Source organism: Drosophila melanogaster, chromosome X (genome assembly GCF_000001215.4).
Source record: "Drosophila melanogaster chromosome X".
Lineage (NCBI taxonomy): Eukaryota > Metazoa > Arthropoda > Insecta > Diptera > Drosophilidae > Drosophila > Drosophila melanogaster.
Window position 1 is genome coordinate 11,589,249 of NC_004354.4, and position 26,627 is coordinate 11,615,875.

The window sequence follows — 26,627 nt, forward strand, 5'->3', positions numbered from 1 at the left end:
CAAATTTAACTCCCTTTCAGCGTTGCCAGATTGGGTTGCATGCGGGATTTGATTATTTTTATTCACAAATTCTGGGTAGAGGGCCACTTGTGCTGCTCCGGCAGCTGGTCACACTGTACAGTCGCGCAGTTTGGTTTCTTTGGTGCGAGAAGACGGTTGGTGTTGTTATTTTTTTTTTAGTTCGCTCCGCTGTTTTTAGGTGCTACGCGCTTTATGGCCCGCTCTTAATCTTATCGCAAATCAAATCAAACCGCGGCCAATGAGCACCGTAATTTCACTTTTTGGCTAACGGTAACGGCACTTCCGCTCTCCGAATTCGATATTCAAACAGTCGCATTCCATCGAAAAGCGAAACAAGAAGTGGCCGTAAAAATGACCGTGAAAACAGTGAATCGCCAGCAGAGCCAAACGCCCACCCAACAACGGCAATTGCATCAGCAGCGGGACGTCGAGAATGGGCTCTATCCCACGATTTCGGACGGAATATGCCACATTATTATCGGATAGAATACAGGAAATGTAGGATTTAGGTAAGGGAATAATAAATTTCTAGTAGTTTTCAAGTCATTTTGGAGAGCACATAGTGGTTAATTCATGTACCATATTAATGCATGGGAAATTGGCGAAAAACAAACACTCAGCCGGCACTTCGCGGCACTCACACCTACACAATCATACGTGCGTGTGAATGAAGTTGCTTGTGCTTGTGGTGGTCTGCCCTGTTGCCGTCTTCTTCTCACCCTCGGTGAAAGTTGAGTTCGATGAATCATCTGAGCATCGATCCGCTATGGCGGCGATCTTCACTCTTCGCACTCACTCAACAGGGGGATTCTATCTACGAATCCATCAGTTTCGGCCGCTTCGATTCTAGTTTAGTTAGCACTCTCTTCTGGTTGATTTGGGCAGATTCATATATATATATGTATATAGGTATGTATGATCATACGATTAGCATACGAGATAAGCTGCCAATCCAATCCAAACACAAGGCGCTGGAAATCGGCATTCCATACACATTCCTACTCTCTTTTGGCTGGAAATCTTATCCGATTTCCCTCGCTTCAAACATCAAAATACTCTGTTTGGGTTTCCCGAGCGTTGATTCATTAATCTAGCCATGATATAACAACCAAAATAATATCAAGCTATAGAATATATTTTTTAAAGAAAAAAAATCAGTCTGCGGGCATCCAGTTCTCAGCGAGAACTTAGCGGCATCCAGCTAATGGAGGAGACAGTAGTGGCTTCGCCACAGCAGCCATGCCTTCGTCGTTCCGTACGTCTAGCGGGTAGGATGCGTTCGCAGAACTATAGAGCCATTCCCAAGGTTATGAATTTGCGGCGCAGCACGCGGCTGGCGGGAATCCGGGAACATGCCACCTCCGTTGTTGTGGAAAACGGGACGCGCCTTCAAAGTGCAGTCCAAAAGAAACGCACGCGAAAAGTGAAACCTGCGCCCAAGGCCTGGATGGCCAATAATACTAAATGTTTACTGGGCCATCTTAACAATGGAAACGTTAAGCAATTGCAGGAGATTCCAGGGATCGGTTCAAAGACCGCCTCTATTTTGGCCGTGCACAGGTCAGTTGACATACGTTCATTTGCGTTTTACCCAATAACCCTTAATCCTTAATCCACATTTTTCAGATCCCGCCTGGGTTGCTTCAAGAATCTAATTGAAGTCAAATCCCTGCCCATTTGGTCGGGAAATAAATGGAAACGATTTTCTCAAATTAACTGTCTTGACACTTGATACAATTACTAATTAAATAGCATTTTAATTCGAATATAGTATAGTGATTGTTATTTATGTGGCATATACTTTGATTTTACAACTATAGTAGGAGTAAAAAAAAAGGAGCCGGATATCCTTAAAGAAACAGTTATATATGTGATTTATTTTTTAAATAGGCTTACCTAGGATATATTATATAATATATTAAATTAACAAAACAAGTTGGCATTTTAAATTAAAGCACAAATTGATTGTTATAAAAGTATTAAACAAAAAAAACTAGTCAAAAAAGAAAAACTTTCAAATAAATGACTTATTAAAAGTGACCAAATAAATAATATTCATTAACTTTTTTTTTCAAATTTAACTCCCTTTCAGCGTTGCCAGATTGGGTTGCATGCGGGATTTGATTATTTTTATTCACAAATTCTGGGTAGAGGGCCACTTGTGCTGCTCCGGCAGCTGGTCACACTGTACAGTCGCGCAGTTTGGTTTCTTTGGTGCGAGAAGACGGTTGGTGTTGTTATTTTTTTTTTAGTTCGCTCCGCTGTTTTTAGGTGCTACGCGCTTTATGGCCCGCTCTTAATCTTATCGCAAATCAAATCAAACCGCGGCCAATGAGCACCGTAATTTCACTTTTTGGCTAACGGTAACGGCACTTCCGCTCTCCGAATTCGATATTCAAACAGTCGCATTCCATCGAAAAGCGAAACAAGAAGTGGCCGTAAAAATGACCGTGAAAACAGTGAATCGCCAGCAGAGCCAAACGCCCACCCAACAACGGCAATTGCATCAGCAGCGGGACGTCGAGAATGGGCTCTATCCCACGATTTCGGACGGAATATGCCACATTATTATCGGATAGAATACAGGAAATGTAGGATTTAGGTAAGGGAATAATAAATTTCTAGTAGTTTTCAAGTCATTTTGGAGAGCACATAGTGGTTAATTCATGCACCATATTAATGCATGGGAAATTGGCGAAAAACAAACACTCAGCCGGCACTTCGCGGCACTCACACCTACACAATCATACGTGCGTGTGAATGAAGTTGCTTGTGCTTGTGGTGGTCTGCCCTGTTGCCGTCTTCTTCTCACCCTCGGTGAAAGTTGAGTTCAATGAATCATCTGAGCATCGATCCGCTATGGCGGCGATCTTCACTCTTCGCACTCACTCAACAGGGGGATTCTATCTACGAATCCATCAGTTTCGGCCGCTTCGATTCTAGTTTAGTTAGCACTCTCTTCTGGTTGATTTGGGCAGATTCATATATATATATGTATATAGGTATGTATGATCATACGATTAGCATACGAGATAAGCTGCCAATCCAATCCAAACACAAGGCGCTGGAAATCGGCATTCCATACACATTCCTACTCTCTTTTGGCTGGAAATCTTATCCGATTTCCCTCGCTTCAAACATCAAAATACTCTGTTTGGGTTTCCCGAGCGTTGATTCATTAATCTAGCCATGATATAACAACCAAAATAATATCAAGCTATAGAATATATTTTTTAAAGAAAAAAAATCAGTCTGCGGGCATCCAGTTCTCAGCGAGAACTTAGCGGCATCCAGCTAATGGAGGAGACAGTAGTGGCTTCGCCACAGCAGCCATGCCTTCGTCGTTCCGTACGTCTAGCGGGTAGGATGCGTTCGCAGAACTATAGAGCCATTCCCAAGGTTATGAATTTGCGGCGCAGCACGCGGCTGGCGGGAATCCGGGAACATGCCACCTCCGTTGTTGTGGAAAACGGGACGCGCCTTCAAAGTGCAGTCCAAAAGAAACGCACGCGAAAAGTGAAACCTGCGCCCAAGGCCTGGATGGCCAATAATACTAAATGTTTACTGGGCCATCTTAACAATGGAAACGTTAAGCAATTGCAGGAGATTCCAGGGATCGGTTCAAAGACCGCCTCTATTTTGGCCGTGCACAGGTCAGTTGACATACGTTCATTTGCGTTTTACCCAATAACCCTTAATCCTTAATCCACATTTTTCAGATCCCGCCTGGGTTGCTTCAAGAATCTAATTGAAGTCAAATCCCTGCCCATTTGGTCGGGAAATAAATGGAAACGATTTTCTCAAATTAACTGTCTTGACACTTGATACAATTACTAATTAAATAGCATTTTAATTCGAATATAGTATAGTGATTGTTATTTATGTGGCATATACTTTGATTTTACAACTATAGTAGGAGTAAAAAAAAAGGAGCCGGATATCCTTAAAGAAACAGTTATATATGTGATTTATTTTTTAAATAGGCTTACCTAGGATATATTATATAATATATTAAATTAACAAAACAAGTTGGCATTTTAAATTAAAGCACAAATTGATTGTTATAAAAGTATTAAACAAAAAAAACTAGTCAAAAAAGAAAAACTTTCAAATAAATGACTTATTAAAAGTGACCAAATAAATAATATTCATTAACTTTTTTTTTCAAATTTAACTCCCTTTCAGCGTTGCCAGATTGGGTTGCATGCGGGATTTGATTATTTTTATTCACAAATTCTGGGTAGAGGGCCACTTGTGCTGCTCCGGCAGCTGGTCACACTGTACAGTCGCGCAGTTTGGTTTCTTTGGTGCGAGAAGACGGTTGGTGTTGTTATTTTTTTTTTAGTTCGCTCCGCTGTTTTTAGGTGCTACGCGCTTTATGGCCCGCTCTTAATCTTATCGCAAATCAAATCAAACCGCGGCCAATGAGCACCGTAATTTCACTTTTTGGCTAACGGTAACGGCACTTCCGCTCTCCGAATTCGATATTCAAACAGTCGCATTCCATCGAAAAGCGAAACAAGAAGTGGCCGTAAAAATGACCGTGAAAACAGTGAATCGCCAGCAGAGCCAAACGCCCACCCAGCAACGGCAATTGCATCAGCAGCGGGACGTCGAGAATGGGCTCTATCCCACGATTTCGGACGGAATATGCCACATTATTATCGGATAGAATACAGGAAATGTAGGATTTAGGTAAGGGAATAATAAATTTCTAGTAGTTTTCAAGTCATTTTGGAGAGCACATAGTGGTTAATTCATGCACCATATTAATGCATGGGAAATTGGCGAAAAACAAACACTCAGCCGGCACTTCGCGGCACTCACACCTACACAATCATACGTGCGTGTGAATGAAGTTGCTTGTGCTTGTGGTGGTCTGCCCTGTTGCCGTCTTCTTCTCACCCTCGGTGAAAGTTGAGTTCGATGAATCATCTGAGCATCGATCCGCTATGGCGGCGATCTTCACTCTTCGCACTCACTCAACAGGGGGATTCTATCTACGAATCCATCAGTTTCGGCCGCTTCGATTCTAGTTTAGTTAGCACTCTCTTCTGGTTGATTTGGGCAGATTCATATATATATATGTATATAGGTATGTATGATCATACGATTAGCATACGAGATAAGCTGCCAATCCAATCCAAACACAAGGCGCTGGAAATCGGCATTCCATACACATTCCTACTCTCTTTTGGCTGGAAATCTTATCCGATTTCCCTCGCTTCAAACATCAAAATACTCTGTTTGGGTTTCCCGAGCGTTGATTCATTAATCTAGCCATGATATAACAACCAAAATAATATCAAGCTATAGAATATATTTTTTAAAGAAAAAAAATCAGTCTGCGGGCATCCAGTTCTCAGCGAGAACTTAGCGGCATCCAGCTAATGGAGGAGACAGTAGTGGCTTCGCCACAGCAGCCATGCCTTCGTCGTTCCGTACGTCTAGCGGGTAGGATGCGTTCGCAGAACTATAGAGCCATTCCCAAGGTTATGAATTTGCGGCGCAGCACGCGGCTGGCGGGAATCCGGGAACATGCCACCTCCGTTGTTGTGGAAAACGGGACGCGCCTTCAAAGTGCAGTCCAAAAGAAACGCACGCGAAAAGTGAAACCTGCGCCCAAGGCCTGGATGGCCAATAATACTAAATGTTTACTGGGCCATCTTAACAATGGAAACGTTAAGCAATTGCAGGAGATTCCAGGGATCGGTTCAAAGACCGCCTCTATTTTGGCCGTGCACAGGTCAGTTGACATACGTTCATTTGCGTTTTACCCAATAACCCTTAATCCTTAATCCACATTTTTCAGATCCCGCCTGGGTTGCTTCAAGAATCTAATTGAAGTCAAATCCCTGCCCATTTGGTCGGGAAATAAATGGAAACGATTTTCTCAAATTAACTGTCTTGACACTTGATACAATTACTAATTAAATAGCATTTTAATTCGAATATAGTATAGTGATTGTTATTTATGTGGCATATACTTTGATTTTACAACTATAGTAGGAGTAAAAAAAAAGGAGCCGGATATCCTTAAAGAAACAGTTATATATGTGATTTATTTTTTAAATAGGCTTACCTAGGATATATTATATAATATATTAAATTAACAAAACAAGTTGGCATTTTAAATTAAAGCACAAATTGATTGTTATAAAAGTATTAAACAAAAAAAACTAGTCAAAAAAGAAAAACTTTCAAATAAATGACTTATTAAAAGTGACCAAATAAATAATATTCATTAACTTTTTTTTTCAAATTTAACTCCCTTTCAGCGTTGCCAGATTGGGTTGCATGCGGGATTTGATTATTTTTATTCACAAATTCTGGGTAGAGGGCCACTTGTGCTGCTCCGGCAGCTGGTCACACTGTACAGTCGCGCAGTTTGGTTTCTTTGGTGCGAGAAGACGGTTGGTGTTGTTATTTTTTTTTTAGTTCGCTCCGCTGTTTTTAGGTGCTACGCGCTTTATGGCCCGCTCTTAATCTTATCGCAAATCAAATCAAACCGCGGCCAATGAGCACCGTAATTTCACTTTTTGGCTAACGGTAACGGCACTTCCGCTCTCCGAATTCGATATTCAAACAGTCGCATTCCATCGAAAAGCGAAACAAGAAGTGGCCGTAAAAATGACCGTGAAAACAGTGAATCGCCAGCAGAGCCAAACGCCCACCCAACAACGGCAATTGCATCAGCAGCGGGACGTCGAGAATGGGCTCTATCCCACGATTTCGGACGGAATATGCCACATTATTATCGGATAGAATACAGGAAATGTAGGATTTAGGTAAGGGAATAATAAATTTCTAGTAGTTTTCAAGTCATTTTGGAGAGCACATAGTGGTTAATTCATGTACCATATTAATGCATGGGAAATTGGCGAAAAACAAACACTCAGCCGGCACTTCGCGGCACTCACACCTACACAATCATACGTGCGTGTGAATGAAGTTGCTTGTGCTTGTGGTGGTCTGCCCTGTTGCCGTCTTCTTCTCACCCTCGGTGAAAGTTGAGTTCGATGAATCATCTGAGCATCGATCCGCTATGGCGGCGATCTTCACTCTTCGCACTCACTCAACAGGGGGATTCTATCTACGAATCCATCAGTTTCGGCCGCTTCGATTCTAGTTTAGTTAGCACTCTCTTCTGGTTGATTTGGGCAGATTCATATATATATATGTATATAGGTATGTATGATCATACGATTAGCATACGAGATAAGCTGCCAATCCAATCCAAACACAAGGCGCTGGAAATCGGCATTCCATACACATTCCTACTCTCTTTTGGCTGGAAATCTTATCCGATTTCCCTCGCTTCAAACATCAAAATACTCTGTTTGGGTTTCCCGAGCGTTGATTCATTAATCTAGCCATGATATAACAACCAAAATAATATCAAGCTATAGAATATATTTTTTAAAGAAAAAAAATCAGTCTGCGGGCATCCAGTTCTCAGCGAGAACTTAGCGGCATCCAGCTAATGGAGGAGACAGTAGTGGCTTCGCCACAGCAGCCATGCCTTCGTCGTTCCGTACGTCTAGCGGGTAGGATGCGTTCGCAGAACTATAGAGCCATTCCCAAGGTTATGAATTTGCGGCGCAGCACGCGGCTGGCGGGAATCCGGGAACATGCCACCTCCGTTGTTGTGGAAAACGGGACGCGCCTTCAAAGTGCAGTCCAAAAGAAACGCACGCGAAAAGTGAAACCTGCGCCCAAGGCCTGGATGGCCAATAATACTAAATGTTTACTGGGCCATCTTAACAATGGAAACGTTAAGCAATTGCAGGAGATTCCAGGGATCGGTTCAAAGACCGCCTCTATTTTGGCCTTGCACAGGTCAGTTGACATACGTTCATTTGCGTTTTACCCAATAACCCTTAATCCTTAATCCACATTTTTCAGATCCCGCCTGGGTTGCTTCAAGAATCTAATTGAAGTCAAATCCCTGCCCATTTGGTCGGGAAATAAATGGAAACGATTTTCTCAAATTAACTGTCTTGACACTTGATACAATTACTAATTAAATAGCATTTTAATTCGAATATAGTATAGTGATTGTTATTTATGTGGCATATACTTTGATTTTACAACTATAGTAGGAGTAAAAAAAAAGGAGCCGGATATCCTTAAAGAAACAGTTATATATGTGATTTATTTTTTAAATAGGCTTACCTAGGATATATTATATAATATATTAAATTAACAAAACAAGTTGGCATTTTAAATTAAAGCACAAATTGATTGTTATAAAAGTATTAAACAAAAAAAACTAGTCAAAAAAGAAAAACTTTCAAATAAATGACTTATTAAAAGTGACCAAATAAATAATATTCATTAACTTTTTTTTTCAAATTTAACTCCCTTTCAGCGTTGCCAGATTGGGTTGCATGCGGGATTTGATTATTTTTATTCACAAATTCTGGGTAGAGGGCCACTTGTGCTGCTCCGGCAGCTGGTCACACTGTACAGTCGCGCAGTTTGGTTTCTTTGGTGCGAGAAGACGGTTGGTGTTGTTATTTTTTTTTTAGTTCGCTCCGCTGTTTTTAGGTGCTACGCGCTTTATGGCCCGCTCTTAATCTTATCGCAAATCAAATCAAACCGCGGCCAATGAGCACCGTAATTTCACTTTTTGGCTAACGGTAACGGCACTTCCGCTCTCCGAATTCGATATTCAAACAGTCGCATTCCATCGAAAAGCGAAACAAGAAGTGGCCGTAAAAATGACCGTGAAAACAGTGAATCGCCAGCAGAGCCAAACGCCCACCCAGCAACGGCAATTGCATCAGCAGCGGGACGTCGAGAATGGGCTCTATCCCACGATTTCGGACGGAATATGCCACATTATTATCGGATAGAATACAGGAAATGTAGGATTTAGGTAAGGGAATAATAAATTTCTAGTAGTTTTCAAGTCATTTTGGAGAGCACATAGTGGTTAATTCATGCACCATATTAATGCATGGGAAATTGGCGAAAAACAAACACTCAGCCGGCACTTCGCGGCACTCACACCTACACAATCATACGTGCGTGTGAATGAAGTTGCTTGTGCTTGTGGTGGTCTGCCCTGTTGCCGTCTTCTTCTCACCCTCGGTGAAAGTTGAGTTCAATGAATCATCTGAGCATCGATCCGCTATGGCGGCGATCTTCACTCTTCGCACTCACTCAACAGGGGGATTCTATCTACGAATCCATCAGTTTCGGCCGCTTCGATTCTAGTTTAGTTAGCACTCTCTTCTGGTTGATTTGGGCAGATTCATATATATATATGTATATAGGTATGTATGATCATACGATTAGCATACGAGATAAGCTGCCAATCCAATCCAAACACAAGGCGCTGGAAATCGGCATTCCATACACATTCCTACTCTCTTTTGGCTGGAAATCTTATCCGATTTCCCTCGCTTCAAACATCAAAATACTCTGTTTGGGTTTCCCGAGCGTTGATTCATTAATCTAGCCATGATATAACAACCAAAATAATATCAAGCTATAGAATATATTTTTTAAAGAAAAAAAATCAGTCTGCGGGCATCCAGTTCTCAGCGAGAACTTAGCGGCATCCAGCTAATGGAGGAGACAGTAGTGGCTTCGCCACAGCAGCCATGCCTTCGTCGTTCCGTACGTCTAGCGGGTAGGATGCGTTCGCAGAACTATAGAGCCATTCCCAAGGTTATGAATTTGCGGCGCAGCACGCGGCTGGCGGGAATCCGGGAACATGCCACCTCCGTTGTTGTGGAAAACGGGACGCGCCTTCAAAGTGCAGTCCAAAAGAAACGCACGCGAAAAGTGAAACCTGCGCCCAAGGCCTGGATGGCCAATAATACTAAATGTTTACTGGGCCATCTTAACAATGGAAACGTTAAGCAATTGCAGGAGATTCCAGGGATCGGTTCAAAGACCGCCTCTATTTTGGCCGTGCACAGGTCAGTTGACATACGTTCATTTGCGTTTTACCCAATAACCCTTAATCCTTAATCCACATTTTTCAGATCCCGCCTGGGTTGCTTCAAGAATCTAATTGAAGTCAAATCCCTGCCCATTTGGTCGGGAAATAAATGGAAACGATTTTCTCAAATTAACTGTCTTGACACTTGATACAATTACTAATTAAATAGCATTTTAATTCGAATATAGTATAGTGATTGTTATTTATGTGGCATATACTTTGATTTTACAACTATAGTAGGAGTAAAAAAAAAGGAGCCGGATATCCTTAAAGAAACAGTTATATATGTGATTTATTTTTTAAATAGGCTTACCTAGGATATATTATATAATATATTAAATTAACAAAACAAGTTGGCATTTTAAATTAAAGCACAAATTGATTGTTATAAAAGTATTAAACAAAAAAAACTAGTCAAAAAAGAAAAACTTTCAAATAAATGACTTATTAAAAGTGACCAAATAAATAATATTCATTAACTTTTTTTTTCAAATTTAACTCCCTTTCAGCGTTGCCAGATTGGGTTGCATGCGGGATTTGATTATTTTTATGCACAAATTCTGGGTAGAGAGCCACTTGTGCTGCTCCGGCAGCTGGTCACACTGTACAGTCGCGCAGTTTGGTTTCTTTGGTGCGAGAAGACGGTTGGTGTTGTTATTTTTTTTTTTAGTTCGCTCCGCTGTTTTTAGGTGCTACGCGCTTTATGGCCCGCTCTTAATCTTATCGCAAATCAAATCAAACCGCGGCCAATGAGCACCGTAATTTCACTTTTTGGCTAACGGTAACGGCACTTCCGCTCTCCGAATTCGATATTCAAACAGTCGCATTCCATCGAAAAGCGAAACAAGAAGTGGCCGCAAAAATGCCCGTGAAAACAGTGAATCGCCAGCAGAGCCAAACGCCCGCCCAACAACTGCAATTGCAGCAGCAGCGGGACGTCGAGAATGGGCTCTATCCCACGATTCCGGCCGAGCGACGATCGCCCCCCTCGCGTCCGCAAACGCTGCGACAGGACACCATCGATATGGAGGAAATACCGCTCAATCAGACGAACAGCCAGGAGCCAGAGGATCGGCGCAAAATGCACGAGATATTTGACAAGGTATGTAGGACTTATAATACTCGCAATTCCCTTCCCCAGCACAAGTGGCAGCTCCTCCTAAGTATTAGATCTTTTCTGGTTTGTAGAGCCAGCTAACCAAGTAGTAGCCATGGTAACTATACCTATAAAGGTATTACTGTTCACACGGTGTTACAACTTAGCACTATATCTTTAAAGTAAATCTATGATGATTTAACGTTGATTTAATAGTTATGCCACATTATTATCGGATAGAATACAGGAAATGTAGGATTTAGGTAAGGGAATAATAAATTTCTATTAGTTTTCAAGTCATTTTGGAGAGCACATAGTGGTTAATTCATTAGTTAGAACCAGCTACGACTAATTATCCCATTTAAACTGGCTGGTGGTAGGCAACAGAAGGTTAATGCTGAGATCTTGTGAAATTGCACCATATTAATGCATGGGAAATTCGCGAAAAACAGAAGAACGACTGTAATTAAAACACACAGCCGGCACTTCGCGGCACTCACACACACACACTCATACGTGCGTGTGAATGAAGTTGCTTGTGCTTGTGTGGTCGGCCCTGTTGCCGTCTTCTTCTCACCCTCGGTGAAAGTTGAGTTCGATGAATCATCTGAGCATCGATCCGCTATGGCGGCGCTCTTCACTCTTCGCACTCTCCCAAGAAAACCCCACCTTTAACCCTTCAATGGGCCGGCGGGCGAAAACCGACACGATCAGATGCTTTTGTTTGCAAACATGCCAGTGGAACAAACTTAAGGTATACATTATTAAAAAAAAACCTTGTATCTTGTGGTGATTAATAAATACGTGAGATTTGATTCCCGTTTAACATTAATGGGTTAAGAATTCGATTATAGTGCCTAAATAATCAACTGCTATATGTACTTATATCATACAAGCATAATTACACTTTTCGGTGTATTTAACCCATCACCGCTTGTCTGTCAGTCAATTTTGCACTTTCGCAGAATTCCGTATCACATTTTATAAGCTTTTTTTCGCTGCAGTTTGTTTTCTTAAAGTAGAAAAATCGTGTGTGCTGCAAAAAAAAATGGGGGGGAGGGTGGTTGCCTACTGTTGGGGGACTGAGTTTTCTTATCGTGACAGAGGGTTGGGGGAAAAAGACCAGCAAAAAAAGAAGAAGAAAAACCGGTTATAAATTATTGTTTGTTCGCTTTGAGTTCTGCCTTTGTTGTTGTTGTTGCTCTTGCTTTATTCTTGGTGGCGTTAGTCACTTAACCCCCAACTGACACCCACCGCCCACCTGTTTGCCCGAGTGTTACCATTATCAATTTAACAATTTGTGGATTTCGTCTTTTTTAATTCTACCAGTGCGATTGCCTCAACGTGCAACGTCCTCTTGATTCACCATTTGTTTATAGCCATATAGAGTGTGTAGCGTTCATATCGCGTTCAATGTACCCCGGCAACAAGGGGATTCTATCTACGAATCCATCAGTTTTGGCCGCTTCGATTCCAGTTTAGTTAGCACTCTCTCCTGGTTGATTTGGACAGATACGTATATATGTATGTATATAGGTATTCTAACCATACGATTAGCATACAAGATGAGCTGCCAATCCAATCCAAACACATTCGATGCCGCTGGAAATCGGCATTCCAGACACATTCCTATTCTCTTTTGGCTGGAAATCTTATCTGAATTCCCTCGCTACAAACATTCAAGTGGCCAAAATACTCTGCTTGGGTTTTCCGAGCGTTGATTCAATAATCTAGCCATGATATAACAACCAAAATAATAGCAAGCTATAGAACATATTTTGTCAAAAAAAAAAAAATCACCAATCTCAACCAACATTATTCGTTGGAAAGTTCAACTTGAACCCGGAGGGGACTGTATCATTTTGATATTTTTGAAATATCATGTTTGATATGTCACAGATAACAGTCTTTCTGATATGGGAAAATAGCAGATAGATGACCATTTTCGTTGATATTTTTATTCATTGAGCTGTGCAAAAGAGTAAATCTTAAGTTGTCTGTTGGCTAATATAGGAAAGTTTTGGAACTTCAGGTGTTCCAATGGTTTTACAATTAACTTTTTCCGAAAACCATATTTTTTACAAACTGACCAAGTGGCTTTCGTGTGTTCCGAACACACTTGACGACTATGACTAAGTCCCAATCCCCGCGAGACTCCGTTACCGCTGGCAGCTTATCGCCTGGTTTTGATAATAACCAACTTTTTGGTTTTGTTTTTTCCCCCTGTTCTGTTTTATTTTAAGAACACCTAAAGGTGTAAAATATTAGTTTACGACTGGAAAGGAGGATACATATTTATGTGCATGTACATACATGGGCACCTATCTAATTGTCTATAGTATATGCCAATGTCTTTCCTCTTTTTTTTTGCGTGAATCTAACTTTTAAGTGCGAGCGTTGACTTTTCGCTGGGTTTTCTTTGTTATCCCAGTTCCTAGTTATTTACTTTACTAAATACCTTAACCATACTTAAAAGGTCAGTGCGCATAGCTTACCTATGACAAATGTTTTTTATGATCGAAAACCGAGAATACAAAGCGATAAGACAGTAACATCCATATAGGGACTTTCTATTGGCGAAATGGCAATTGAGAATTTCGAACTTCTGAAAGGAATAGGTGACAAATGTTTTTTTTTTAGCAAAATCCTTTTGTATTTACCAATGGGGATTATTGACGTTTTGCAAAAACCATCAGTTGCGTTTAGTTCACAATAACTTTGGATGCCTTTGTGCAACTTCATGTGACTTTGTTTCGATTTGTTTTCGATTAGCCCCGTTTTGGATTTCTAGTTTCTCGTCTCGATCTGTGGCATTTATTCCTGCCCATTTATGGCCACTTTTTGGTCCGACAGCGTTCGCGGCTGTGTTGCAAGTGCTGATGGTGATGCAATCAAAAAGGAGGAAAATCACTCAACAAACATAATAATATGTGGGTACTTGTTTATTTGTGAACTCATGCTGCAGGTTTGAGTGTGTTACGCTATGATTTAGAATAGTTCCTCGGGTGAATGAGATTCATTCGGAGTCTAAGGGAAGGTCAAAGAAAGTGGAATTTTGGCTCTTGGGGGCGAGGCAACTGGTGGCCTGCTCCTCCTCTGGCGCATCCACAGCATCGTGCCAATCCTGGGAATCGTGCTCCTCCTGCTCCTTCTGATCCGTTAGCTGGAGCAGACGCATCCGCAAGCGCTGCTCTTCCAGTTGAATGACTGAAGGCCTAGGAGCAGCCACTTCGCGAATAAGCGATGGCATGGCGGTCGTCCAGTTTGGCAGCAGAGTTAACCCCGTTGCCCTGCCCTGCCGCTCCAGACGCTGCAACTGGCGGCGCTCCATGGCCATCAGTTCCCGCTTGGCCCGGGCCCGCACCTGGTCGTCGCTGGTCGTGGTGCAGAGACTCAGGGCCGCAAAGATGCCGGCCATGCCCAGGTAGAGAACCAGTACGGTCACAATGCCGGACGATTCCTGCAGCGGCTCCTCCTCCTCCGCGACGTCGCATGTGGGCGTCGGTGTCCAGCCAAGCCAAGAGGTCACGTGGCGGGTCATCTCCATCAGTTGCGACATCGTTCTCGGTTGAATCTTGAGGCGAAGATACAAATATATATAATATATGTATGGTTTATACTAAATAATTATGTCATTAACCGATGACACCAAGCAAATGGTAGTTTCTTTACTTCCTTCTAGGGAAATGTATTCAGTAGTTTATTTTTATTACAGCCTAGTTTTAAAAGGTAGGATGAATGCGCTGATATGTACCCAATTGTAATCGGTGTTTCCAAGATGTTGTATTTCAAGATTTTTTGGATTCGGTGCGGGCCTGCCCGACCACTCGGAATTTCAGCTAGGTACTGAGTGTTCGAATCCCTAATGTTTTCGAACCCCCATGACGCTTTAGTATATGGCCTACTGTGTTTAAATGTTGACTTACCCAGATTCTATGTGTGAGCTTAATCATGATGACTAACCAACCATATGTATATGCCTCTCACACAGCACGACTCTGACAGAGATGGGCTGATCAACACGCACGAGCTGAAGGAACTGATCTCGGATGGCTATTGCCGGGACATTCCCGCCTACATCGCCGACCAGATCCTGAAGCGCAGCGATCAGGATAACGACGGCCACCTGGACTTCGAGGAATTCTATGCGATGTCCCTGCGCCACAAGTGGATGGTGCGCAACATGCTGACCCGCTACTGTCGCTACGTTGTGCCGCCACCGAAGCCCTTAGAGGGCGATGAGCCCGACGGTGCCTACGAGAAGCAAATGTCCATCTGCCCGCCGCCGCTCACCATGGTGCTCTTCTCGATTATCGAGATAATCATGTTCCTCGTGGACGTCATACATTTCCAGTGAGTAGTGATGGTACAATTGGTTGTATATGATAATAACACTAGTAATCTGCTATGTTCAGGGACGATCCCAACTACCAGGATCGCATAGGCGAGAGCACAAGTGGACCAGCGGCCACCCTGTTCATCTACAATCCGTACAAGCGCTATGAGGGATGGCGCTTTGTTAGCTACATGTTCGTTCACGTGGGCATCATGCATCTGATGATGAACCTGATTATCCAGATCTTTCTGGGCATCGCCCTGGAGCTGGTGCATCACTGGTGGCGCGTGGGTCTGGTCTACCTGGCTGGCGTGTTAGCCGGTTCCATGGGCACCTCGCTAACCAGTCCTCGCATCTTTCTAGCGGGCGCATCGGGTGGAGTATACGCACTGATCACAGCCCACATTGCCACGATAATTATGGTAAGTCTTTGTTATACTATTTGATATTATTCCATAATTACCTTATGGTCGCCAAACAGAACTACTCGGAAATGGAGTACGCCATTGTCCAGCTGCTGGCCTTTCTGGTCTTCTGCTTCACCGACTTGGGTACCTCGGTGTACCGCCACTTGACCGACCAGCACGATCAGATTGGCTATGTGGCGCATTTGTCCGGTGCCGTCGCCGGTTTGCTGGTGGGGATCGGTGTGCTGCGCAATTTGGAGGTGCGGCGATGGGAGCGCATTCTCTGGTGGGTCGCCGTCATCGTTTACTTTGCCCTCATGACCACTGGCATCATCATACACGTGTTTGTTCCCGACTACTTCCCAAAACAGGAGTACAACTAGCCCCATCACTAGCTCTAGCCCTAGCCCTAACCCTTAACCATGTCCAAAGTGCACTTCGATATTGAGCCGAGGTTGCAGTACGCACAGTACTATATATAGGATTTCTTCTGACCATGTGCCTATGCCAGCTGCAAAAATAATTTATTTTTTTACAACTTGCCATGTCAGCTTCATTCCCAATCCGAAAGTGGTGCAAGCATGTCGTACGTATTTTTATATATTTATATACATACATACATATATAGTAACGTAATTATGCCTTCCTCATAATTCTCTTATACAAAAGACCGACCGCGGTGGTCCGCCGTATCGATTCCTTGTTACTCGATATTGCGCATCCACTTAAGCCGTAACCAAAACCCAGACACTAGGCAGGCACATACATAGCCACGTAGCACATAAGAATTCTTTTTCATATGTATGCACAAAAGCATAAGCAAGAAGCGCTCTCGCGCAGATCAAGTAAACAACCCACTAACCAAGTACATTTAAGATTTTCTCACACCATTTGTTTCAGTCTTAAGCTGATATTCAATCAATAAAAACGCAAAGCGAATTCATTCGAAGTTTTTATTCATTTCGGTTCAAATACGGATCATTTATTCGACTCAAAAGCAAAAATTATTTTACTATATGTATTCTCGATCCACATGACGCGACGCGGCGCAACGAAATGTCGACGGAGAACAAAACTCAGAGCTGCATTTGTATTACACATTTCGTTGACATTTTTTTTTTTTCAAGAAAAACGAGAAATATCTTTAAACAAAGTGTACTGTATATTTTTGGAGATTTATTATTAAGATCTTATATATTTAAATGTAATAAAAACAATGTCTTTGTACGAAGAAGATGGGTGTTTTGCGTATGATTTTTATTTTTTTAATTGTGTCATTCATGTTCAAATGTAATGAGTACAACTTTGATCTTGCCTTCGTAGGACCAGCAAGACCAGGCAGAACTACTTACACGCAATCTTACATAAGTACTATATTTTTATAGTGAAATTTATAGTTCACTTCCCAAAACAGTGGTTTAAGTCGATTTAGTATGATCCAGCAATTAACCCATTTATTTATTATGTTTACATGTTTTTCTTTTCTGTTCATTACAAGCTGTCAATTTGTAAGCAGCGTCGCTTGATTGCATCGTTCACAGCTTGGGACAAAGTAATGTACTGAATGTCGTTCAAAGATATTGTTGAGAGTGTGTTTAAATGTGGTGTTCGGAGGTGATGCTTCTCGAGAAGACTCAGTCTTGGCATTCTCTGCTACTGGGAGGGCTTATATATGAGCTAACTTATGGCACCTAGGAATAACTAGTGCGTTAAACGTTCTTACTTGTTTTTCAACTGTGGCCGTTTGAGGAAGGTAACCATGGTGCTGTTGAACATGTTCACCTTAACAAACGTAACAAATGTTGTTGGTGCCACATCGCGCAGTATCATCAGCAAGCGCTTGGCGGGCAGAAAGGTAACGCATTCCGTGTGGTCCGTTTCAATGCAACGGTCATCGGGAGCACAATAATTAAGGTCATCGTCCAGCGGAATTCCCGGTACAGGGCGCTCCACGGGGATCACATCCTTCTTACTTCCCCTGTACAGCTCACCCGTTGCACTCAACAGCTGGGTAACCAATCCTAGGCGGAACACGCGAAGCTGCGAGGCATTCTCGCGAACGGCCCGCATTACGGAATAGATCACGTTGGCCGAATTTTGAAGACACTTTGGGACGAGCAACAGGTGCGTAACAGTGGTGCACATTCCAATCAACGAAGTTAGAAGGTCATCCACCTCGACGTTCACCAGCTCCAGTTGCTGTACCGAACAAGCAGCGGCTACACCACACATAATGTGGTACAGCGGAAAAGTGGTATTGATCATGTGCTTGTTCTCCAAGCGGAGCCTGCGTAGAGACGTTAAAAAGGGCAGCACTTGCTGGCCAAATTCCTCGGTATCCATGCCCTGGCATGAAGACAACACTAGCACCTTCAGGTTAACTAGTTTCTTCAAGAAGCGGAAGTCCTGCGAGCCTATATAATTCACTCCACGTATATTCAACTCAGTTAGATGCACCAGGTCGCCCAGAGAGTCTAGTGATTCCACTTTGCTTCTGTGGTCCGTCATTAAGATTTGAAGCACGCGAATCTTAGACCATTGTCGTGCCAAATTTAAAAAATTAAAAGTTGGACTGTAGCAGATTGCCCTTAGCTCCAGCAGTTGGGGCAATTCACGAAAGACCTTAAAGAGGAACTGGTCATCTACTGGACAAGTGCGAAGAACACGCAATGCTTTCAGGACGCTAATGTCGAGTGTAGCGAGAATATCCGGAGGATTCGGCAATATCACGCCCAGCATGTCCAGTTCGCGTGTGCAATTATTTGCGAGTTCACGGATAAATCGCGGCCAGTTGCTGATATGGGTATCGCGTAGCATGACTGTGCGCCATACACTCTTATCCTGACTGATCATGGCCCATGTTTTGCAAACCTGCGCCATATTTACACGATCCTATATGGGATGGGATGGGATTACGAACTTCAATTTTACGATGACCTAGACATTTTACCTTCATCGTCATGATTTTCATAACGGCCATCACTATCTGGCATCCGATGTGACAATCGCCCAGGCTCTGCACCAAACTGGAGCTACATTTGTCCTTTGAGATCTTTTTAAGGCCAGCCAAATTCTGCCGGTTTGGAATCCTGATAAGTTGAGGAAAAACATATAAATAACTGTGCGTTTCGTAGGTTTTTTGCGTTGGTCTTGGAACTAAACCGACTCACACTTTCAGATTGCAACCAATCGGATCGGCTATGATGGCTATAGCCTTGCGCCCTCCAATTACAACAACCTCTTGTTCCTTTATAACGGTCTGCTTATTCACGTTTTCTAACTGCTTTTTCTCCGCCTGTTGAACGGATATTTCATTTTCCAAAGTGACTTCTATCATGCTGAAGTCACTGTCATCGTCATCATCATAATGATCCTCATTTCCTCCAGTCTTTTTCATCCATTTCTTATTGGCATATCCCTTCTCATAGATACACTTCTGAAAGAGGATATTATAAGCCAGTGAATCTCCAATAGCATTTCGTAAATTACCTTGCACAACTTAGGTCCAGACGGATGAACAGAAGCCGCGCAGCGCACACAAGGCTTTGACTTATCAGGGGCTGCCTTTGCGTGAGCTCTGGACATGAAAATACCGAGTATATAGAGATTGATATGTGTATATATATACAATATATCTACCTGCGCCTGCGAATGTTGGTATTACCAATCGGTGAACCGCACGAGCTGCTGTTGGTGTAGTCTGCCCGAGAATTCCCCTTAACCGCCCTGGTCGAGGTCCAGCCCTCACTCGGTGGACTTGCCCCTTTGGGCACCTTGGGCTTCGACACTCGCTTTCCAGTGACCGTTAAGGCAGGCGTCTGGGGCATTACGTTGGACGGGTTGGCCAACCCAGCCTTGCCTTTCACCACCGCCCCTTGCTTCGCCACCGTTTTGCACTTCACAACCGCCACATGTTCCATCTCCGCCACCTTTGGGACCGGGCTACCATTGCTGCGAGGCCTGGGATTTTCGGAGCTGGGTATAAAGAGATCTCGCTCTACGCCAGTTTGCTTTAGGCGTTCGAAAATAACTTTCAAAGAGGTTTCGGTGGATGTTTCTTTCATTATGTTCGTCTCATCGGTCAGAGGCGTATGGCTACTGAAGCGCACTGAACGACGCGAATGCTCCGGAGGCGAATGGGTGGACATAGAACGTTTTACGATGCGAGCGTCCTTAAGTGATTTGTGCAAGGTATGATCAGCTTCCGCCTGCTTCTTGGTGGTATCCTCTTTTTTATCTTCAACCTATGGGGGAAGATACAAGAGGGAGAGAAGATCAATGGTTAGTAAATCTGTGAAATTTCCGACTCTTAGCATAAGATTTTTTAAGGGTCTCCACCTGGTTGTATAAGTCTGATGGTTGCATGTTGGTTGGTGTTGTACTGGACTTGGATGTTGTTGCAATACCAGTTGCATTTGGACTTTTTTTTGCGTTCAAAGGGCTTTTAATGGCTGCATCCAATTCCCCCTGGGAGGCGTCGAGTGGCGACGTCATTATCGGCGTTGTTAGAGACGGCTGCTGCTGCTGCTCCTCAGACTTATTAGTGATATGAGCCGGCTTTGTTGTACCTGCCGCTGTCTCCTCTTGTGGTTCCACTCTCGGAAAAACCTTTAGGCCACTCCATGGCAGTACACCTGGCTTGGCCGTCGACTATTGCCGTAGTGTGCATGTTGTGTATTGTTTGGTTGAGATTTGAGATAAGCACAGATACGATTTCGTGTTGAGAAATACAATAATATAGAACAAACAAAACGATGTCCGCACAACATAGACCTCTGTATACCAGTTACCAAGTTTGATTGGAAAAATAGTCAAAAAACAGTTTATGGGGATCTAATAACCTTAAGTTCTTTCGATTTATGCAAATTTCCGTCCCAAGATTATTTACAATATTTTTATGTTTACATAAGTTTACTTTACAGGTAAAAGTAATTTGAGTATAAGTTTTAAAATAAACTTATACTCAAATTATATTGATTAATTATGTGTATTTGTGAATAAATACCGACCGAAAGGGATATTCAAATTAGCCCATTTGTGGATTGAACATGAGTATACAGAGGTATGTTCTATAAGCTTGAACAGACAGCAGCAGGCCAGCTCGTGTCCTGGACAGCATCGCCATCCCCTCTACTCACCAGCGGTTCTTTATCCGAGTTGCTTTCGATGTTGGATATGGGTGTTAGCTTTGGGAATTCTCCAGTCCATCCCATTAGACCTAAATCGCACGGTTCAAGATCGTCACGATGCGTGCTGGGCTCACGATGACGTTCACGTTGACGGCCACGGCGTCTGCGGCGTTCAAATTGACTCTTGTCATTTAATGTCTTTGAAGTCTTAATCATAGTACCTAAGTGGGTTTAGATGAGATGTGTTATTATGCTACAGATGCTGGTTATTTATTTATGCTTACTTTTTTTTCCCTGCTCAGTGTTCGAGTCTTTAAAGCTAGAGCCATCCCGGTGAGTCGAAAGATCCACGTTTGTGGAATTGGCATTTAACACCAGCAAGTCGCCCTCAATAATGTTTTGTCCCACGCCGGCACTCTGTTCACCAATGGAACCTTGTTCATCTATAGCACCGCCTGTGCTACTTTGATTGGCGCCGGAACTAGGTCCTGCAGCTGTAGATGATTCGAATGCGGAATCAACGTTACCGTTACCACCGGTATGCGACGATGAATTGGTAGCGCTGCTAGAGTTGCCAGCTAAGGGCTGCTTGTCACACGGCTTTGACGGCCCAAAATTGTCATCGGGCACATCCATGTCGCTCTGGAATCGATGTGCAAAAAAATAAGCTAAGTTTCTAGATATATGTTGTATATGTTCTCATAAAACATTAATAGTGATCACTTATGGAACCGATAGGCAAACAATTCAATGGAATTTCGTCTGTCAAAAATATTGACCCTGAAGACCTGGGTTGTCACTTTTTCCACAACCGACGTTTTATTGTCAAGTCATTTAATTTAAAAAGTATGCGATGTAAATTCTAATCAGAGTTAGCCCTTTTTAATACAATACTTTACAATAAACGAATTCTGCCGGTTAATCTGCACACAACTCACACACACACACACACACATGTAAATTTATGCGAGTGTCAGGGTTGCGCGGCTTCGCGGTTTGTTTTCTTTACGTTTCTGCTTTGATCGCCACAATTGTTGATCGAGAGGAAACCTGACGCACACATACGAAAAAACTGAATAGCGGGTTCTTGCACTTTCGCCGGCACAAAGTACACAGTTTTTCTCGTTTAAGTTAAATTTACTATCACTCTTTCGGACCGTTTCGCTTTGTTACTGTGTTTTCAGCCTATGCTTTGCCGCTTCTTCGGCGTATCGCGAACTTGCGTTGCAAGTAAGTGTGTGTGTGGATGCGACGCTTATTAAATCTGCACCGGATTGTTCAGCTAACCGTGTCAAAATCATGTAGAACTCAACAATTTTGTTTTAATTTTTGAGCTTACCTTTGTAAAAGAAATAAAAAGTTCACTTGAAAAGACACTGAACACGACAACTTCTTTCGGAAATATAAAACGAACCTACAAGCGTACTTAACTTGTCGACTTCCACTCACACAATTATTCGGTTAGATGGAAAATCTCGACAACGATTATTCAATACTATCGAATGAGTTGTAGGATTTTCTAACACATGTAAATACCAAATTTTAGCATATGATATGTTTTAAAACTTACCGGCATATACATTCACTGAGATCACAGATTTTATTCAAACGAATGTCTTAACATATATTTATATATATATTTATATTTATCTCAACACTTAAATACTAAAAGACACGTTTATCGAAATTGCCATTTTTGGAGACACCTAACGGGTTTTCCATCGCACAGTTTCGTTCCATGTGCTGTCATCGATAGTCCAACAACAAAATATCGCGTGCAATCATCCCTGGCGACACAACTGGTTGTACATATGTATATAGCGACATTACACACCTACATATATACACCTACATATTGCCAGCTCTGCACGTGAAATCCGAGGGCGGCTGTTGTAATCTGTGATCAAATCAAGTGAGTCCAAGCGCTAAATGCAAGTACTATAGGCCATACAATAGCATCTCTTTATCCCTATGTGTTCACAGACATGTCCAAGGCCAAGGGTAAGAAGAAGGAGCGCTTTGATGACGACGAGGAGCAGCTGGAGAAAGTGCAGGAGAAGAAGCCACCGACAAGCAAGAAGGGTGGTAAGAAGGGAAAGCGAGGAGGTGGCGGCGGCGACTCCAGCGACGAGGATGTCACGACCAGGAATCGGGACAACGAGGATCTGGAGAGCATAGCCTCATCGAATCAGAGCAAACAGCAGACTGCCGGCAAAAAGCAGGCCAAGAAGGGTAAAAAGGGCAAGAGGAATAATGACTGGAGCGACGAGGATGAGAAGCCAGAGAAGAGTTTGCCTGCCAACGACTTGGACGATGAAGATGACGACGAGGCGCCTCTGGCATCCAAGCCAGCTGCTAAAAAGCCACAGCCCAGCAAAAAGAACAAGAAGAACAAGAAGAAGAACGACGATTTCTCGGACGAAGATAAACCGGAGCTGGACTTGGACGACCTGGACAATGAGGAGGATGAGGTGGAAGTGGTTGCTGTCAAGCCAGCCTCCAAGAAGTCCAAGAAGAAGCAGCAGGCTCAGCAAAAGAACATGTTCGCCATGAGCGATGATGAGGAGGATGAGGTTGCCGATGATCTGCCAAATGACAGCGAAGAGGAGGAGAAGGAACAGCTGTCCAACAAGGCGGCCAAGGAGTCAAAAAAGGAACAGCAGAAGCAGCCCGAAAAGGAAGTGGAGGAGCAGAAAGTGGAGCAAGTCCTTAGCGAAAAAGTGGCGGCAGTAAGTCTCAAGGAAAAGACACCTGAGCCGGTACCCAAGGCCGAGCCCGAACCCGAGTCTGAACCCCAACCCGACGAGGAAGCCGATGCTGAGGTAGATTCCAAGTTCGAGGAGAGCAAGGAAGCCAAGGAGAAGAAACTCACTCACAAGGAGAAAAAGAAGCAAAAGAAGCAGCAGGAGTACGAACGCCAAATGGAGCTGATGACAAAGAAGGGTGGTGCCGGTCACTCGGACTTGGACAACAATTTCACCATGTCGCAGGTGCAGAAGAGCGCTGGTCAAAAGGCGGCTCTGGAGCAAGCCGTGGATATCAAGATCGAGAATTTCACCATCTCAGCCAAGGGTGAGTCATCATTGCTATAACTTTTCGTTGTGCATTATCAATTTTAAATCCAAACATTTTTTTTTTTTTCAGGTAACGATCTATTTGTGAACGCCAACCTATTGATTGCACATGGACGCCGTTATGGTTTGGTGGGTCCCAACGGGCACGGCAAGACCACCCTGCTCCGGCATATTGCCACCCGTGCCTTTGCCATACCGCCCAATATCGATGTGCTGCTTTGCGAACAGGAAGTCGTAGCTACCGATAAAACGGCCATCAATACAATCTTGGAAGCTGATGTGCGTCGCACAGAGATGCTAAAGAAGGCCGATGAACTGGAGAAACAGTTTGTCGCTGGCGATTTGACGGTGCAGGAGGAGCTAAACGATACCTTCGCGGAACTGAAAGCCATTGGAGCCTACTCGGCGGAAGCCAGGGCACGAAGAATCCTTGCCGGTTTGGGTTTCAGCAAAGAGATGCAGGACAGGCCGACGAACAAATTCTCCGGAGGCTGGCGCATGAGAGTGTCCCTAGCAAGAGCTCTCTATCTGGAGCCCACGTTGCTTATGCTCGACGAACCGACCAATCATTTGGATCTTAATGCTGTCATTTGGCTGGACAACTATCTGCAGGGCTGGAAGAAGACCCTGTTGATCGTGTCCCACGACCAGAGTTTCTTGGACAACGTCTGCAACGAGATCATACATTTGGATCAAAAGAAACTGCAATACTACAAGGGCAACTATTCCATGTTCAAGAAGATGTATGTGCAGAAACGCCGCGAGATGATCAAGGAGTACGAGAAGCAGGAGAAGCGCCTGCGCGAGCTGAAGGCCCACGGTCAGTCGAAGAAGGCAGCGGAAAAGAAGCAGAAGGAATCGCTCACACGCAAGCAGGAGAAGAACAAGTCTAAGCAGCAGAAACAGGACGAGGATGAGGGACCTCAGGAGCTGTTGGCCAGGCCCAAGGAATATATTGTCAAGTTCCGCTTCCCGGAGCCATCGCAGCTCCAGCCACCCATTCTGGGTGTCCACAATGTCACCTTCGCCTTTCCGAGCCAGAAACCGCTGTTCATCAAGGTTGACTTTGGCATTGATCTAACTAGTCGAGTGGCCATCGTGGGACCCAATGGTGTGGGCAAATCAACCTTCCTCAAGCTGCTGCTCGGTGAATTGGAACCGCAGGAGGGTGAGCAGCGCAAGAATCACCGACTTCATGTGGGCCGCTTCGATCAGCACTCAGGTGAACATCTCACGGCAGAGGAATCGGCTGCAGAGTACCTGCAGCGTCTGTTCAATCTGCCCCACGAAAAGGCGCGTAAGGCATTGGGTTCCTTTGGTTTGGTCAGTCATGCACACACCATCAAGATGAAGGATCTGTCCGGTGGTCAGAAAGCCCGTGTGGCCCTCGCTGAGCTATGCTTGAGTGCGCCGGATGTACTAATTCTCGATGAGCCTACGAACAATCTGGACATCGAGAGTATCGACGCCTTGGCGGAGGCAATCAACGAGTACGAGGGTGGCGTGATCATCGTCTCCCACGACGAGCGTTTGATCCGTGAAACAGGTTGCACTCTCTACGTAATTGAGGATCAGACGATCAACGAGATTGTTGGAGAGTTCGATGACTACAGAAAGGAGGTTCTCGATTCGCTCGGCGAGGTGGTCAACAATCCTAGCGTGGTGGCCAATGCGGCTGTGCTGCAATAACCCTCAAGTTGCATACGGACTTGGAGTCCATGCAACTGGTCATCACTCGTCAGCTGGCTCGCCCTATGTTAATTGTTCAACTGTTGAATTGATTATCTGCTAGTTAGTCTTTTTATACCAACATATATACAATAACAAATTGTGGAAGTAAATGTTATTACACAAGAGCGTTTAAGAATGTGTTGTTTATGTTATTAAATTGTGGGTATTAAGTATTTGTTGTAGAATATACGTGGAACTGGTTAAAACACCCGTAAATTGTACTCGTAATATATGTAGATAGATGATTTATATTTAAAGTTAATGCCAGCTCTGAGTGTTCTCCAAAAAAATGGAAAAAATAACATTAGAGTACATAATATTAATTCTTAGATATAATTGTGGACATCCTAGCCGCTGCGATAGAAGGCCTTGACATTGTTAATCAGGTGGCTCAATCCATTATAGCCATCCTTATCGAAGTCGATGTTCTCGCCGCCAAACTCGATGACCTGCAAATGAATAGTGGGCAAATGGTTTGGGATCATTGAAATAAATGACTCCATGGATTGAGTGCACCCACCTCCTTGGCCCTGAGGGTGTCCGCACCATGGGGCACTCCAATGACCTCGACCCAGGCCCCTTCGGCGGCGCCCAGCTCACCCGGCAGATTGATCTTTAGCTTGTGGTTGTCTGTGGAACTGGCCAGCAAAGTGGATCCCGCGACGCTCTCCACGCGAACCATTATGCTCACGGTTTGGCCGGAAAACTGCTTCAGCATGCCGCCGTTGATAATCGAGCGTGGATCAAAGGCATCCATAATAACTCCTCAGTTAATAACGTTCAAAAAACAGCCAATTTCAGCAGAAAATGAAATGCCGTAAACAAGAAAGAGCGCCAATAGTTATCGAGCGTGCTAATCGATAATAAAATTGCATGAC

General features: G+C 43.6%; 5 protein-coding genes and 5 pseudogenes across 11 annotated transcripts, besides 1 other annotated feature; 7 read left to right on the forward strand and 3 right to left on the reverse strand.

Annotated features, from left to right (window-relative positions):
- Positions 1-127: 127 nt before the first annotated feature.
- On the forward strand, positions 128-2,018 carry CR43215 (annotated as a pseudogene).
- Positions 2,019-2,220: 202 nt separating this feature from the next.
- Positions 2,221-4,111, forward strand: CR43214 (annotated as a pseudogene).
- A 202-nt stretch (positions 4,112-4,313) lies between these two features.
- CR43213 lies at positions 4,314-6,204 on the forward strand (annotated as a pseudogene).
- Positions 6,205-6,406: 202 nt separating this feature from the next.
- On the forward strand, positions 6,407-8,297 carry CR43212 (annotated as a pseudogene).
- A 202-nt stretch (positions 8,298-8,499) lies between these two features.
- On the forward strand, positions 8,500-10,390 carry CR43211 (annotated as a pseudogene).
- A 199-nt stretch (positions 10,391-10,589) lies between these two features.
- rho-4 (rhomboid-4) lies at positions 10,590-17,040 on the forward strand. 2 transcript variants are annotated; one of them, NM_080345.3, is made up of 4 exons: positions 10,590-11,078; positions 15,064-15,425; positions 15,488-15,830; positions 15,890-17,040. In NM_080345.3, exons 1-4 carry the CDS (start codon positions 10,839-10,841, stop codon positions 16,196-16,198), a joined length of 1,254 nt encoding a protein of 417 aa, NP_525084.1. In that variant the 5' UTR covers positions 10,590-10,838; the 3' UTR covers positions 16,199-17,040. The 2 variants fall into 2 exon arrangements, with proteins under 2 accessions (NP_525084.1, NP_727538.1); NM_167290.3 differs by having other exon boundaries at positions 15,890-16,752.
- On the reverse strand, positions 13,995-14,946 carry CG2533 (uncharacterized protein). Its single transcript, NM_132506.2, has 2 exons — positions 14,827-14,946; positions 13,995-14,646 (listed from the first exon to the last, which is right to left on the reverse strand). Exon 2 carries the CDS (start codon positions 14,629-14,631, stop codon positions 14,089-14,091), a length of 543 nt encoding a protein of 180 aa, NP_572734.1. The 5' UTR covers positions 14,632-14,646; positions 14,827-14,946; the 3' UTR covers positions 13,995-14,088.
- Positions 16,442-16,829: a mobile genetic element.
- A 1-nt stretch (position 17,041) lies between the features above and the next one.
- CG2247 (uncharacterized protein) lies at positions 17,042-22,404 on the reverse strand. Of its 4 annotated transcripts, none has more exons than NM_132507.2 (9): positions 22,284-22,404; positions 21,229-21,586; positions 20,954-21,165; positions 20,154-20,465; positions 19,455-20,059; positions 19,305-19,392; positions 18,986-19,251; positions 18,766-18,904; positions 17,042-18,707 (listed from the first exon to the last, which is right to left on the reverse strand). In NM_132507.2, exons 2-9 carry the CDS (start codon positions 21,578-21,580, stop codon positions 17,535-17,537), a joined length of 3,147 nt encoding a protein of 1,048 aa, NP_572735.1. In that variant the 5' UTR covers positions 21,581-21,586; positions 22,284-22,404; the 3' UTR covers positions 17,042-17,534. The 4 variants fall into 4 exon arrangements, with proteins under 4 accessions (NP_572735.1, NP_001245627.1, NP_001245625.1 ...); NM_001258698.2 differs by having other exon boundaries at positions 17,246-18,707; positions 18,986-19,248; NM_001258696.2 differs by having other exon boundaries at positions 17,246-18,707.
- A 274-nt stretch (positions 22,405-22,678) lies between these two features.
- Positions 22,679-25,880, forward strand: CG1703 (uncharacterized protein). Of its 2 annotated transcripts, none has more exons than NM_001298201.1 (3): positions 22,679-22,856; positions 22,928-24,016; positions 24,089-25,880. In NM_001298201.1, the coding sequence occupies exons 2-3, from the start codon at positions 22,930-22,932 to the stop codon at positions 25,705-25,707; spliced, it is 2,706 nt and encodes a 901-aa protein (NP_001285130.1). In that variant the 5' UTR covers positions 22,679-22,856; positions 22,928-22,929; the 3' UTR covers positions 25,708-25,880. The 2 variants fall into 2 exon arrangements, with proteins under 2 accessions (NP_001285130.1, NP_572736.1); NM_132508.4 differs by having other exon boundaries at positions 22,768-22,856.
- On the reverse strand, positions 25,849-26,592 carry RPA3 (Replication protein A3). Of its 2 annotated transcripts, none has more exons than NM_001298202.1 (2): positions 26,270-26,592; positions 25,849-26,198 (listed from the first exon to the last, which is right to left on the reverse strand). In NM_001298202.1, the coding sequence occupies exons 1-2, from the start codon at positions 26,504-26,506 to the stop codon at positions 26,097-26,099; spliced, it is 339 nt and encodes a 112-aa protein (NP_001285131.1). In that variant the 5' UTR covers positions 26,507-26,592; the 3' UTR covers positions 25,849-26,096. The 2 variants fall into 2 exon arrangements, with proteins under 2 accessions (NP_001285131.1, NP_572737.1); NM_132509.2 differs by having other exon boundaries at positions 25,981-26,198.
- Positions 26,593-26,627: the final 35 nt, after the last annotated feature.